The sequence below is a fragment of the Capricornis sumatraensis genome, chromosome 5, assembly GCF_032405125.1.
Source record: "Capricornis sumatraensis isolate serow.1 chromosome 5, serow.2, whole genome shotgun sequence".
Taxonomy (NCBI): Eukaryota; Metazoa; Chordata; class Mammalia; order Artiodactyla; family Bovidae; genus Capricornis; species Capricornis sumatraensis.
Window position 1 is genome coordinate 103,009,256 of NC_091073.1, and position 14,554 is coordinate 103,023,809.

Here is a 14,554-nt window from a genome sequence, read left to right on the forward strand (position 1 = left end):
GTCCTAGGGTGACTGTAACAAAGGACCCCTAACTGGGTGGCTTAGAAAAACATAATAACTGTCTCTCAGTCCTGGAAGCTGAAGTCCTAAACGAGAGTAGCGGCAGGGCCCTGCTCCCCCTAGTGGCTGCAGGAGCGAATCTCAGCTTGCCTCTTGTGGTTTCTGGTGTTTGCCAGACATCGTCACATTCCTGGCTCGTGGAAGCATCAGTGCAGCCCTCCGTCTTCACTGGGGGTTCTCCCTGTGTGTCTCTGCATCTTGTCCAAATTTTCCTGTTTATAAGGACACCCAAAATACTGCACTGGAGCCTAACCCAGTGACCTCATTTTGACATGATTACCTCTATAAAAACTCATTTCTAAGTAAGATCACATTCCAAGGTGCTGGAGTTTACCTTCAACATATGTTTTTTGGGGAAATACAGTTAAGTTCATAACAATACCTAAGAGAAATGAAAACATATGTCCAAACAAAAACTTGTACGCAAGCTTTCAAAGCAGCATTATTCATAAAAGACAAAATGTAGAAGCAACCCAAATGCCAATCAATGGGTGATTGGACAGATGAAATATGTAGTATGTCCATACAATTAAATATTATTCAGCATTAAAAATAATTAGTGAACATGCTATAATGTGGATGAACTTCGATATCATTATTACATGAAAGAACTTAATCACAAGGATCACATATTGTAGGACTGTACTGGTATAAAATCTCCAGGATAAGCAAATCTATATAGACATAAAATAGGTTGTTTGTCTCCTGGGACTGAGTTGGAGGGGAAGAGGGTGGAGTGAAGAGTGACTGCTGATACATGCAGGGTTTCTTTTTGGGGTGGTGAAAATATTCTAAAACTGTGGTGATGTTTACACAACTCTGAATATGCTAAAAGCCATTGTATACATTAAATGGGTCAGTTGTATGTGGTACGGTGTGTGAATTACTAAAGCTACAAAATAATTTAATCAATGAAATTTAAAAATGAGAGGATTTGAAATAGCCCTGGAAAGCAGTAGTTTGGGGCAAATACATGGAAGTGACAGGTAACAAAGGAGATATGCATGGATGTGGAGTATAGAATAAATTAAAAAATTAAAACACAGCTTTGACCACTGGGGCAGAAATGGATTTATAGGCATTGCTGAGGCTTCCCTGGTGTCTCAGATGGTAAAGAATCCGCCTGCAATGCAAGAGACCTGGGTTCGATCCCTGGGTTGGGAAGATCCCCTGGAGAAGGGAATGGCCACCCATTCCAGTATTCTTACCTGGAGAATCCCAATGGACAGAGGAGCCTGCTGGGCGACAGTCCATGGGGCCACAAAGAGACACTATTGAGTGAGAAATTAGTGGGCATTTGTTCTTAGGCTTCATTTAACTTTTCTTGTGAAGGTCTTTCTTCCTTTAATTTGGATTGTATGGAACTAACTTACCTTTCAGAGATTAATGAAGTAGTCCCTTAAATTATAACTCCTATCCTATCACTGTAAACAGGCTGTATAGAAAATGTTTTCATTGGGGGAATAACTGATTTAAAACAGCAGCGTTCATGCTCGAAGAGGTCAGCTATACAAAGAATAGAAGGTATGTGTAGAGAAAGGTATAAGGCTGGCAGGTGTCTGCAGGAGAAGAGAAGGGAGGCATATGGGAGGAAGATAGGGAAGGTAGAAATGGTAGGGTTGGTAACCAGGAAGTATGCCAGACATTCAAGAGGGTAAAAATTGGCAGAAAAACCAGAATATACCATTAGGCACAAGCCAATAGCTGGGGAAGCGAATGAGTGAAGATTGCAGTTTGTCCATAGGAAGTCTTTTTTTTTTAATTATTTATTTTAATTGGAGTCTAATTACGTTACATTGTTGTGGTGGTTTTTGCCATACATTGACATGAATCAGGGGAAGTCTTAAGAGTGGCTTGTGATCTTGGCTCCCCCATCCGTGGGAGGAGAACAACTTTGTTCCCTTTCGGTCTGTAGTACCCCCTGGTGGTACTGTTGTTAAGATTCATCAAGGTTCTTTGCTGTTGCTAAGATTCCCTGTAGTAACTTCCATGCCTAACATGGAAGAAAATGACTTAATGTGCTGGAAATAGACTGGACTAGATTTTAGGATCACATCATAAATTATTTGTTATCTCTTGTTTTAGGAATCCTCTAAATGCTAATTCCCTCTACTAAAATTTCTCTTAAAGTGTATGTTGAAAAATAAGATCCAAGTATTCTATGCCACAGCTCCAAAAATTAAGCATAAGTCACTTTTTAAAGATCAGAAGAAAGTGTTTATTTCTTCCATGTCATTTCTGATAATTTAGTGAGATCACAGCCCTTTAAAAAATTTATTGTAGATGTATATGCTCACTGGAACAGGAGTACCAACATTAGTTATCTTATATGTCATTAACCTTTGAGAGTTCATGGGTGAAGGCGACATGTGTTAGTCGCTTCAGTCATGTCCAACTCTTTGTGGCCCCATGGACTATAGTTTGCCAGGCTCCTCTGTCCATGGAATTCTCCAGGCAAGAATACTGGAGTGGGTAGACGTTCTTTTCTCCAAGGGTTCTTCCCAACCCAGAGATCTAACCAGGTCTCCTGCTTTGCTGGTGGATCTTCTTGGAAGGTTAGGAGACCTAATTTTCACGTGGTACTTGATAATTCTCAATCTAAAAAAAAAAAGTTCTATTGAATTTGGGAAATATCTTGATTCTGGGAAAGAGAGAAGGCAGGAGAAGGGGATGACAGAGGATGAGGTGGTTTGATGGCATCACTGACTCAGTGGACATGAGTTTGAGCAAGCTCCAGAAGGTGGTGCAGGACAGGGAGGCCTGGCGTGCTGCAACCTTTGGGGTCACAGAGGTGGACACAACTGAGCCCCTGAGCAACAACAAATTGAATTCAGATACTGACTTTCCAAGATTCCAAAAACTAAGTGAATCTCGCTTACTTTAAGGGCTTCCCGAGGGGCACAATGGTAAAGAATTTGCCTGCCAATGCAGGAGATACAGGAGACGAGGGTTCAATCTGTGAGTCAGGAAGATGCCCTAGAGTAGAAAGTGGCAACCCACTCCAGTATTCTTGCCTGGAAAACTCCATAGGCAGAGGAGTCTGGTGGTCTACAGTCCATGGGGTTGCAGAGAGTCGGACATGACTGAGCAAGAGGCACACACACCCTTACTTTAAGGGGGAAAATACAAGATTTTCCTAATAGAAAAAGATGACTGGCCAATTTATTTGTGTGTATACGTGCTTATTGTGTTAAAGAAGTATAAAGGACTTCCCTGGTGGTCCAGTGGTTAAGAATCTGCCTGCCAGTGGAGGGGACATGGGTTCAATCCCTGGCCCAGGAAGATTCCGCGTGTGGTGGGGCCAACTAAGCCCATGCGTCACAACTGCTGAGCCCATGTGCCGGGAGGCTGTGCTCTGCGACAAGAGAAGCTGCCACAGTGAGAAGCGTGTGCCCCAGACTAGAGAGTTGGTCCCACTTGCTGCAACCAGAGAAAGCCCTCACGCAACAGTGAAGATATTTTTTTGAAAAGCCATAAAATTTACCATCTTAATTGCGAATTTATTTTTACTGTGAATTTATATTACTATACATTCCCCTGTTTTTGATTAATGTCTGTTACCCTGGTACAGTTATTCACAGCATCTCCTTTCACTTTCTGAAGTGCTCCAGCTTGGATGATAAATTTTATGGTCATCTTATTATAAAGGTTATTCATCTGTATTAAGAATGAATCTTTGAAATGGGTGTGACCAGATTCCATATTCCCTATAAGTACAAAAGTTGCTAAATTCTTTGCATTGGTCACAAAGGTGAACATGAATGTTGTTGTAGACTGATCTGAATCCTAGTCCTGTTTTCTAGATATGTTTATGTAAAATTCTCCCCTTCAAACAGGATCTTTCAAGGAAGTGGGCAATTTCCCCCCATACTGTTCTTAAATTGTTTGACACACTTAAAGCATCTTACCTTCGTTGGGCAGAGTACGGTAACTGATAGAATCAATGACAGCATACTGTCTTACAGAAATACCTTATTGTAACTTTGGATTGGAAAGAATGATAAGCCAGTCATGGAACAAATTGGGAAACTGGTCTGCCCTGAAGTCTCCAAGGGCCTTAAGATCTTTTGGCTAAGAGTATACATGTGTTACTTATCTACTCTAGATTGTGTATACCCCGATAATGGAGAAAGTTCCTAAGATGTTATTTTGTTTCTCAAATATTTGGTGCTGTGATTTTACCCTGCTGCTGCTGCTGCTGCTAAGCCACTTCAGTCGTGTCCGACTCTGTGCAACACCGTAGACGGCAGCCCACCAGGCTCCTTGGTCCCTGGGATTCTCCAGGCAAGATCGCTGGAGTAGGTTGCCATCTCCTTCTCCAATGCATGAAACTGAAAAGTGAAAGTGAAGTCGCTCAGTCGTGTCCGACTCGGTCATGTCCGACTCTATGCGACCTCATGGACAGCAGCCCACTAGGCTCCTCTGTCCACAGGATTCTCTAGGCAAGAACACTAGAGTGGGTTACCGTTTCCTTCTCCTGATTCTTTCCTACAGTCAGTCAAATCCTGCCTGTGGGAAAGAAGGCAGGTGCTGTTGAATTAAAGTAAAACCCAGACAGATCTCACGGCTTAGCCGTGACCATGGTAAGTAGGTGGGGTTGTGAGCGAAGCCCAAACCCAGTTCACTAAGTCTCCCTTTACCACATGCTGCTGCTGCTGCTGCTCCTGCTAAGTCGCTTCAGTTGTGTCCGACTCTGCGCAACCCTGTAGACGGCAGCCCACCAGGCTCCTCTGTCCACAGGATACTTACCACCTGAGCTGTTTTGGTTTTTTTCCTGAAAAGTAGCCCTTCCCTTGATCTATTCTGTTTGGAATACTGTTATGAGAAGCTGACTCGAGTATCTTTGGCAAGTAAAGTATAAAAAGGTAATTTTATGCAACTAATTGAGTCTTATATTATTATGGTTTTACATTGTGGGTTGTGAATGACACTCCCTGGTACAGCTATACAAGATGGCCCTTTTTTGAGTGCATGCTGTGCGCTAAACACAGTTCTAGGCATTTTGCATGCATGTTTCTGGTAGGAATTAGAACAAGTGTTTGAACTTACTGGAACTTACTTGCTTTGTTTCTATGTCTTACTCTGCTATTTAGTGTAGCCAAGTCATGTTTTTTCATTTTTAAAATTTATTTCTGGCTGTGCTGGGTCTTTGCTGCTACATGGGCTCTTCTTAAGCTGTGGCGAGAGGGGGCTGCTCCCTGGTTGCAACGAGTAGGTTTCTCATTGCGCTGGCTTCTCTTGTTGCAGAACACAGGCTTGAGGGTCCATGGCCTCCAGTAGTTGCAGCGTGTGGGCTCAGTTGTTGTTGATGCGTGGGGTTAGTTTTTCCACTACATGTGGGATCTTCCCGGACCAGGGATTGAACCCATGTCTCCTGCATTGGCAGGTGGACTCTTTACCACTGAGCCACCAGGGAAGCCTGTAAGTCATGTTTTTAAATTTTCATTGGAACAATCATTAATTGTTTTCATTTTGTTTTGTTTGGTTGGATTTTTAGATTTCTCATGTGAGATCACATGGTATTTGTCTTTCTCTGCCTGATTTCACTTAGCGTAATACCCTCTAGATCCATCCATATTGTCACAAATGGCAAGCTATCTTTTTTATTACTGAGTAATGTTTCATTGTGTATATGTACCACGTCTTGTTTATCCATTGTTTTATCAATGAATAGTTAGGTGGCTTCCATTTCTTGACTATTATAAATAATGTTCCAGTGAACATGGGTTTGCGTGTATTTTTTTTTTTTTGAATTAGTGTTTTTGTTTTCTTTGGATAAATACCCAGAAGTGAAATTGCTAGATCATATAGTGGCTCTATTTTTAATGTTTTGAAAAACCTGTGTATTGCTTTCCATAATGGCTGCACCAATTTACAATCCTGCCAGCAGAGCACAGGGTCCCCTTTTCTCCACATCTTTGCCGGCAGTGGTTATTTGTTGTCTTTCTGAAGATAGCCACTCAGGTATGAGGTGGTATCTCACTGTGGTTCTAATTTGCATTTCCCTGATGTTTAGTACAGCTGCGCGTCTATTTATGTGTCTGTTGGCCATCTGCATTTCTCCTTTCGGAAACATCTATTCAGGTCCTCTGCCCAGTTTTTAATCGGGTTGCTTGTTTTTGTGTGTGTGTGTGTGATGTTGAATTGTTTGAATTCCTTGTCTACTTTGGCTGTGAACCCCTTATCGGATGTATCACTTTGCAGAAATCTTTCCCCATTCAGAATGCTGCCCTTTGGTTTGTTGATAGTTTCCTTCTTTCTGCAAAGGCTTTCAGTTTGGTATAGTGACATGGACTGCTTTACTTTTAACTTTATAGTAGTTCTTAATTCCTTCAGAAGAAAGAAGACTTAAATATGTGAAATACTATATAGTAAGAAAACCTCTACGTGAAGGACTGCTTTATTGATTTTTAACAGCATAAACAACTACCCATGCTGTACTAAGAAGTCAAGATTACAGCAGGGCCCACCTCTCACCAGCTGCTACCACGATGACTCCTAGCCCAGGCTTAGTATCTAATAGCTCCCTGTTCCTTCGCATTCCAGACGGGTGTGTGTTTCTTTCTCTGTGGTTGGCAGAGCCGCTTCCTGTTTGTTTCCGGCCGGCCCACATTGGAGGAGAAGCGAGGTACTGAACTGAAGCATTGGATATAGTCTGCATGTTGCCAGCGGAAGTGGATTGTTTAGTCTGGGTTCAAGAAAGGACTAGGCAGTTTCAAGTTCAGAGTAAAAGTGGCATGCAAGATAGGCTCGCCCCACTGAAGAACTGTGTGCAGCTGCACACGTAACAAGGCAAAGAAGTGATGAAGTGAAATTAGAGACTGAAGGAAGAAAGGTCAGCTGGGACTTGCTGTGGGGGTGGGGACTGACTGACCAGTCACCTTTGGCATTTTGTGGTATATTTTCAGAAGTAGCAAAGTCAGGCCTCTCTTCTGTGAAGCAAATGCTTATCTCGTGGTATGGTTAAGCTTTCTCATATTATAATTGATTTATAGAAACCTAAACCATTTAACTATAAAATTAGATGTAGGATGGATTCTACTCTCTGCCTTATTCTAAATCAGAGGCTGTTATGTTATCTTCATGTTACACTACTCAAATAACCAATTTCTAATTGTCCCCTGGCCAGTCTTTTAAGTTGTACATGGATAGCATTCAAACCTAAAAGAAATAAAAGTAGGTGGACCATATATGAAATTCAGAATCTTGTGTCAGCTCTTATTTTGGCAATAGAAGAATACAGAACTCTCATCACAAGTCACCATCAGTGGGGTTTTAATTGTGACTGATGTGATTGGGAAAAGGAAGGGGGGCACAGGTGGCACCTCACATTTGTATAATTTGATCAGAGTTTTGCCCTCTTTCTCTAATTCCCAAAAATATGCATCATGGAATTGGGGTTTCCCAGGGCTTCCCAGGAAGCACTAATGGTAAAGAACCCACTTGCCAATGCAGGAGACACAAGAGACATGGGTTCGCTCTCTGGGTCAGGAAGATCTCCTAGAGAGGGACATGGCAACTCACTTCAGTATTCTTGCCTGGAAAATCTCATGGACAGAGGAGCCTGGCAGGCTACAGTCCATGGGGTCACAAAGAGTCGGACACGACTGAAGCAACTGAGCACACACGGGCATGTTGTCCTGTATAGATCTGTCTCTCCAAACATCTTTTCTCTTGTTTCCTGATATTCAGAGATTTGGGGCAAACACTTTGGAGAAAACCAAAGAAAATATATAGAAGACAAATTTCATTTTGGTTGTTTGCTGTTTGTGCACTAAATACAAATGACTTTTTCTTCAACCTTTTTGACCGTCTCTTTTTTTTCCTTAAAAAGGTAATAAAGGAATCACAATCTTTAGTCAGAGCTTCCACAGTAAAGGACTAGATTTAATTTGAAAGCTTAGAGAGTTCAGGTCCATTCATTTCAGCCATGTGTCAAGGGTCCGTTAAGTCTGGTGCCGTATATCCTTGGTACCAGGATGCAGTGCCTGGACTTGGACATGCAAAGTCTGTACTTGCGAGGCACACTGTGAGTCTCCATTTCGATCTCCTGAAATTTGGCCAGTACTGTACCTCCTGAAATTAAAAGATGCTTACTCCTTGGAAGAAAAGTTATGACCAACCTAGATAGCATATTCAAAAGCAGAGACATTACTTTGCCAACAAAGGTCCGTCTAGTCAAGGCTATGGTTTTTCCGGTGGTGATGTATGGATGCGAGAGTTGGACTGTGAAGAAAGCTGAGCACCGAAGAATTGATGCTTTTGAACTGTGGTGTTGGAGAAGACTCTTGAGAGTCCCTTGGACTGCAAGGAGATCCAACCAGTCCATTCTGAAGGAGATCAGCCCTGGGAATTCTTTGGAAGGACTGATGCTAAAGCTGAAACTCCAGTACTTTGGCCACCTCATGCGATGAGTTGAGTCATTGGAAAAGACTCTGATGCTGGGAGGGATTGGGGGCAGGAGGAGAAGGGGACGACAGAGGATGAGATGGCTGGATGGCATCACTGACTCGATGGACATGGGTTTGGGTGAACTCCGGGAGTTGGTGATGGACAGGGAGGCCTGGCATGCTGTGATTCATGGGGTCGCAAAGAGTCGGACATGACTGAGCAACTGAACTGTACCTCTGACATAGTCCTCTGAGTGCTTTCATGTACAGACTATATGTCTTAGAGTTTTTGTTAACATTCTATTCCTAACAGCCTTTACTTAATTCATATAGTTGTAATATCAGATCATTAAGCTAAAAAAATTCCGGATTCTAGCAGCCCACACATGATAAAATTCCTTACAGTTGAACAAACATTACTAAATTCTTGCATAAGGCCCCGTTCAAAAGCATGAACATCACAAGAGTGGCTAAAACATTGTCTTACAATCCTGGTGGGAGAAGTGAGTATTTGCTCATCCACCGCTGATAGAAGGCAGAGGGGTAGTGCTGTATATCTGTGTGGGGATCTTCATGACTGTCCATGGTTCCTGTTCCAGCTCAGTGGTCAGGGGAATCGTTGTAGATACAGTCTTGATTTTTTGAAGTCAGTCCTGTGTGCAGAGAATTAAGTTGTTTAGATTTCTTCCCATATTGGCTTTGAGTTACTCCTTTGACTTACCATCAAACTTTCATTATTTCTTAGTTGAAATATCCCAGTCACTAAAATGGATTGCAGTTAACTTTCAGATGCTCCTACATGGAAGATTCAAGAATTAAAGACAACAGTCGGGAGTTGGTGAAGGGGTTGATGCGGGATTAGATATTTCCCTTCAGAACATTTTTAGATGCCTTTTAAAACAATCTAAACCCATTATCAGATGGAGCATGTGATATCTGGTCACTCATTATAACTTTCATATGATGTTCTGGTTAATACATTTGTAATATGATATTGCATAATATAGTATTGATTCAGTTTGATTTAATCCAACGCAGATGCATTTTTTAGCCTTAGGAGTTCTGCTTGCTTAACTCTCTTAGGACAAAGAATGTGGCTTATGCCAAAATTGAGCAATGAGTAATGGCTTCATTGTGGTTTTTCCTAATTTGCTTTTTTAAAGTGTCAGTCACTAAGTCTGTTGACTGATTATTAAGCGGTCTAAGTATTTTAAATATTTGTAAGTAATTAGTCTGCTCTGTGAATGGCTTGAGTAGCCATTAAAGTGGAATGTCAACTTTATTTATTGGAAATATTTCTGTTTTTGTTGAACTCTCCTTTCTTTATAGGTGAAATATTGTCGTTCTTGTGGCCTTTTGTTTAGTTTGCTCTTTCATTTGGTCCCACGCAAAGCCGGGTTGTTATCTAAGCAGTAAGCATGAGCTTGAGAGTAACGCTCTTGAAAATAACACTTGTTACACCTGGTTAGATCTGAGGCCATAGTCAGATGAGTTCCACATGTGCCCCTTGACCCTTGCCAAAGACCTAGCACTTTTCTCTGAGGTCACATCATAACCCCTAACCCTGGCCCATGATAATCCCCGTGTGTTAGCTGTTTCAAGGGGATCAGACAAGTCAGTTCATCCCTGTTATTGTTGTTTAGTCACCAAGTTATGTCCTACTCTTTTGCGACCCCATGGACTGTAGCGTGCCAGGCTCCTCTGTCCATGGGATTTCCCAGGCAAGAATATTAGAGTGATTGCCATTTCCTTCTCCAGGGGATCTTCCCAACCCAGGGATCGAGCCCTGGTCTACTGCACTGCAGGTGGATGCTTTACTGCTGAGCCACAGGCGAAGCCCATTCATCCCTGTACTAGTCTTGAAAACATGAGACCACTAGGTTCTGGCATCCAGTTATCACCCAGCCCTTCACATGGGCAGAACATGGACATAAACATTCTCCTCTCTCCTAGTACTGAGGTGGAAATAGCCATCGACGAGTCAGATGACCAGAGCTGAAGTCCTGGAATTTGGAAGCTTTTTAAAAAGTCCAGTTTTACTGTCTTGTGATTTGAACCGTAAACTTCTGTGGATCTGTCCAGTAGTTTTTCAGACATCTTTCTAGAGATATAATTCACATGCCATACAGTTCACCCATTTAAAGTATATAATTCAGTGGCTTTTCACAGAGTTGTTTATTTGCAGAGCTGTCCATCTATCAGCACAGTCAGTTTCAGAACATTTTCATTACCCTCAAAAAAAAAACAAACACCCCATACCTGGCTGTCACTGCGCAGTCCTCCCATCCCCTCTGGCCCTAAGCAACCACACATCTATTTATGTCACCGTTAGATTTGCCAGTTCTGGCCCTCGTGCGTGCTTCGTTGCTCAGCCATGTCTGACTCTTTGTGATCGTTTGGATTGTAGCCTACCAGGCTTCTCTGCCTATGGGATTCTCCAGGCAAGGATACTGGAGTGGGTTGCCATGGCCTCTTCCAGAGGATCTTCTTGGCCCAGGGATCAAACCCATGTCTCCTGTGTCTCCTGCATTGGAAGGCGGATTCTTTACCTGCTGAACCATCCTGGGAAGGCACCATTTGGTATAAATGGAATCATGCAATATATACTCCTTTGTGACTGGCTTCTTTTACTTAGCATACTGTTTCCAGGGGTCATCAATGCTTAGCATGTATCAGCACTTCATTCCGGAGAAGGCAATGGCACCCAACTCCAGTACTCTTGCCTGGAAAATCCCATGGATGGAGGAGCCTGGTGGGCTACAGTCCATGGGGTTGCTACGAGTCGGACATGACTGAGCAACTTCACTTTCACTTTTCAGTTTCATGCACTGGAGAAGGAAATGGCAACCCACTCCAGTGTTCTTGCCTGGAGAATCCCAGGGATGGGGGAGCCTGGTGTGCTGCCATCTGTGAGTTTGCACAGAGTCGGACACGACTGGAGCGGCTTAGCAGCAGCAGCAGCACTTCATTCCTTTTTATTGCCAAATAATAATCCATTGTTTGGATCTACCCCATTTAATTCATCCGTTCATCAGTTGGTGGGCTTTTAGGCTGTTTCCATCTTTTATCTCTTATGAATGATGCTGCTCTGAGGGTTCGGGTATGGGTTTTTGTGTGGACATATGTTTGCATTTCTCTTGGGTGTGTACCTAGGAGTAAAATTGCTGGGTCCCATGGTAATTCTGTGTTTACCTGTTTGAAGAATTGCCAGACTGTTTTCCAACGATTCCACAGGATCTTATACTCGTAGTTTACAATGTATCAGGATTTCAGTTTCTCTCTATCCTTAGCGGTCACCTGGCTCTAAACCACGTGCTGTTGCATTCTGCTCCGACTGTCTCCAGGGGTTGCGTGTGGCAGCTGCTGTGCGTCCAGCTGACAGATCTGACCTGACGGAGCCCGAGGGCTCCTAAAATCCAAGGCAGTCATCTCCCAGCTACACAGCTGGCTGTCTGGTCTGAATTTGTTCGTTCTTGCCAGCTTTGGTTTGGAGTGGTAATCTTAGGTAGGGTTGCAGTGTGAGGGTGGGGGCTCCGCAGGGCAAAGTAGTGTGTTAGCAGCCTACTCTTTATATCTTCAGCCTAGAAGAGAACTCCTAGTGGAGAAAGAAGAAATACTTTTTGTGCTGTCCTTCATGTATGTTCTCTTTTTAAGTCCCTTCCTTCTACCTCACAGCCTTTGTCATGGTGGTAGAGAAGAGTGTGTGTTTCTTTTTTTAGTTAGACTGGGGCAGTGGAGGCCCAGAGAGGGCCTCCGAGTTGTGACCATTGGTTAATAAAAACGCCAGAGTGCATTGATAACTAACTGCCACTAACTTATTCTGCCATTCTCACCTTCCAAGTAAAGGAGGACCCTTGAACTTGCCTCAGAACTTGCTCTACCTAGGTCCTTTCTGTTAATATAGCACAGAAGCATATGGTTAGAGTTTAGAAGTCTATATAATAAATGTCTATTTTTAAAGCAGATAATTTGAACACTTTCGTTACCTTTTAATTAGCTTAACTCCATCTGTTCAGGTCTTCTCTCTTCTCTTTGTCCATTTGGAATCAGAGAAACTTGAAAAACATTGTATACTACTTACAGACACCTAGGCTCAGTTCTGTTCAGTCGCTCAGTTGTGTCCAACTCTTTGCAACCCAATGAACCGCAGGACGCCAGGCCTCCCTGTCCATCACCAACTCCCGGAGTTCACCCAAACCCACGTCCATCGAGTCAGTGATGCCATCCAACCATCTCATCCTAAGTTGTCCCCTTCTCCTCCTGCCCCCAATCCCTCCTAGCATCCAGGTCTTTTCAAATGAGTCAGCTCTTCACATCAGGTAGCCAAAGGATTGGAGTTTCAGCTTCAGCATCAGTCCTTCCAATGAACACCCAAGACTGATCTCCTTTAGGATGGACTGGTTGGATCTCCTTGCAGTCCAAGGGACTCTCAAGAGTCTTATCCAGCACCACAGTTCAAAAGCATCAATTTTTTGGTGGTCAGCATTCTTCACAGTCCAACTCTCACATCCATACATGACCACTGGAAAAACCATAGCCTTGACTAGATGGACCTTTTTTGACAAAGTAATGTCTCTGCTTTTCAGTATGCTGTCTGGGTTGGTTATAACTTTCCTTCCAAGGAGTAAGTGTCTTTTAATTTCATGGCTGCAGTCACCATCTGCAGTGATTTTGGAGCTCAGAAAAATAAAGTCAGCCACTGTTTCCACTGTTTTCCCCTCTGTTTGCCATGAAGTGATGGGACTGGATGTCATGATCTTATTGTTCTGAATGTTGAGCTTTAAGCCAACTTTTTCACTCTCCTCACCTAGGTTTAAATGCAGGCTTTGCTGTTTACAGCCTGTGTGATCTTGAATTGTTTGTTTAACCTCTCTGTGTCAAAATTGTTACATGGAAAAATAATAGTGCATATCTGATTAAACAAGTTAACACACATAAAGTACTTCGAAAAGTACCTGGCATGTGGAATGTACATTAGCTATTTATCATTTAAAGCACTCATAAAAAAAACCCAAGAAAACCTATAACCACCACGGCTGCTACTACCCTTCCTACAACTCCAGCTCTTCTGGTCAAAGTTGAACAACCTATGATTCAGGTTACTTAAAAAAGATCTGATGGAATTCCCTGGGGGTCCAGTGGCTAAGGACTCCACGCTTTCATTGCCAAGGCTGTGGGTTTAATCCCTGGTCTGGGAACTCAGATCCCAACCTTGCTTTCCCAGCAGTTGGAATGTTAAAGGGCAAGAGGACGAGAACTGTCAGTCATTTAGTTAGGAAACGACCAGGAACAGGTTGCCCCAAAACATATTTTCCTAAGATTTGATGTAATGTAAATTTCTGTCTCATCTTTCTTTCTTTCTTAATCTTCTGGGATGTCCTTGGCTTCCAGTGACCATAGCTGGAATCCTTCAGTATCTGGCATGGTTCCAAACACACAGTTAATGTGGGACTAAGTAAATGTGCACTTAAACACGTAACCAGAGCTTCCTCCTGGGTTGTCTTTAACGCCTTGTTTCTCCCCTTCTTGATCTCCAGGTATCTCGGATGAAGAAATTATCAACATTACTCTTCCTACTGGGGTCCCCATTCTCCTGGAACTGGATGAGAACCTGCATACTGTTGGGCCTCACCAGTTCCTGGGCGACCAAGAGGCTATCCAAGCAGCGATTAAGAAAGTTGACGATCAAGGAAAAGTGAAACGAGCTGACAAATAAAGTCTTTCCCACGTGCTGGCTAGGACTAGCTGCAGGAGTGGCATGCGGTGTGTTACGGGTGCTCATCTCGCTTTCTTTTTTTTTTTTGTCTCCCCACCTGATTTTTCCAGATCTAGGTTGTGGGGTAGAGTTTGTAGAGGTAATTAGGTAACTTAACGTTGGCCCAGTTAAAGGCTTTAGGATGTCCAAGTGCTTATGGCATAGCCTTATGCGCTAACCCCTGCTGGCCTCCTTTTAATTAATCACTAAGTTAGTCACCAGTGGGGCTTAATCAATGTCCTAAGTTTCTGAGATGGGAAAGCAACAAGTGAAGGTTAAGTTCAAAGTCATCCTCATTCGTAAATCAATATTGAGTCACTATCGACAGACCTTCACTTCAATAAGACGT

General features: G+C 42.9%; 1 protein-coding gene across 1 annotated transcript in view; it reads left to right on the top strand.

Annotated features, from left to right (window-relative positions):
* The window catches only part of BPGM (bisphosphoglycerate mutase), a 29,561-nt gene extending 15,273 nt beyond the window's left edge, over window positions 1–14,288 (top strand). Inside the window, exon 3 of the mRNA XM_068973320.1 lies at window positions 13,988–14,288. Within this exon, the coding sequence (XP_068829421.1) occupies window positions 13,988–14,166 (179 nt within the window). The 3' untranslated portion in view covers window positions 14,167–14,288. The remainder of the gene's footprint in view (window positions 1–13,987) is intronic.
* The last annotated feature ends 266 nt before the right edge of the window (window positions 14,289–14,554 follow it).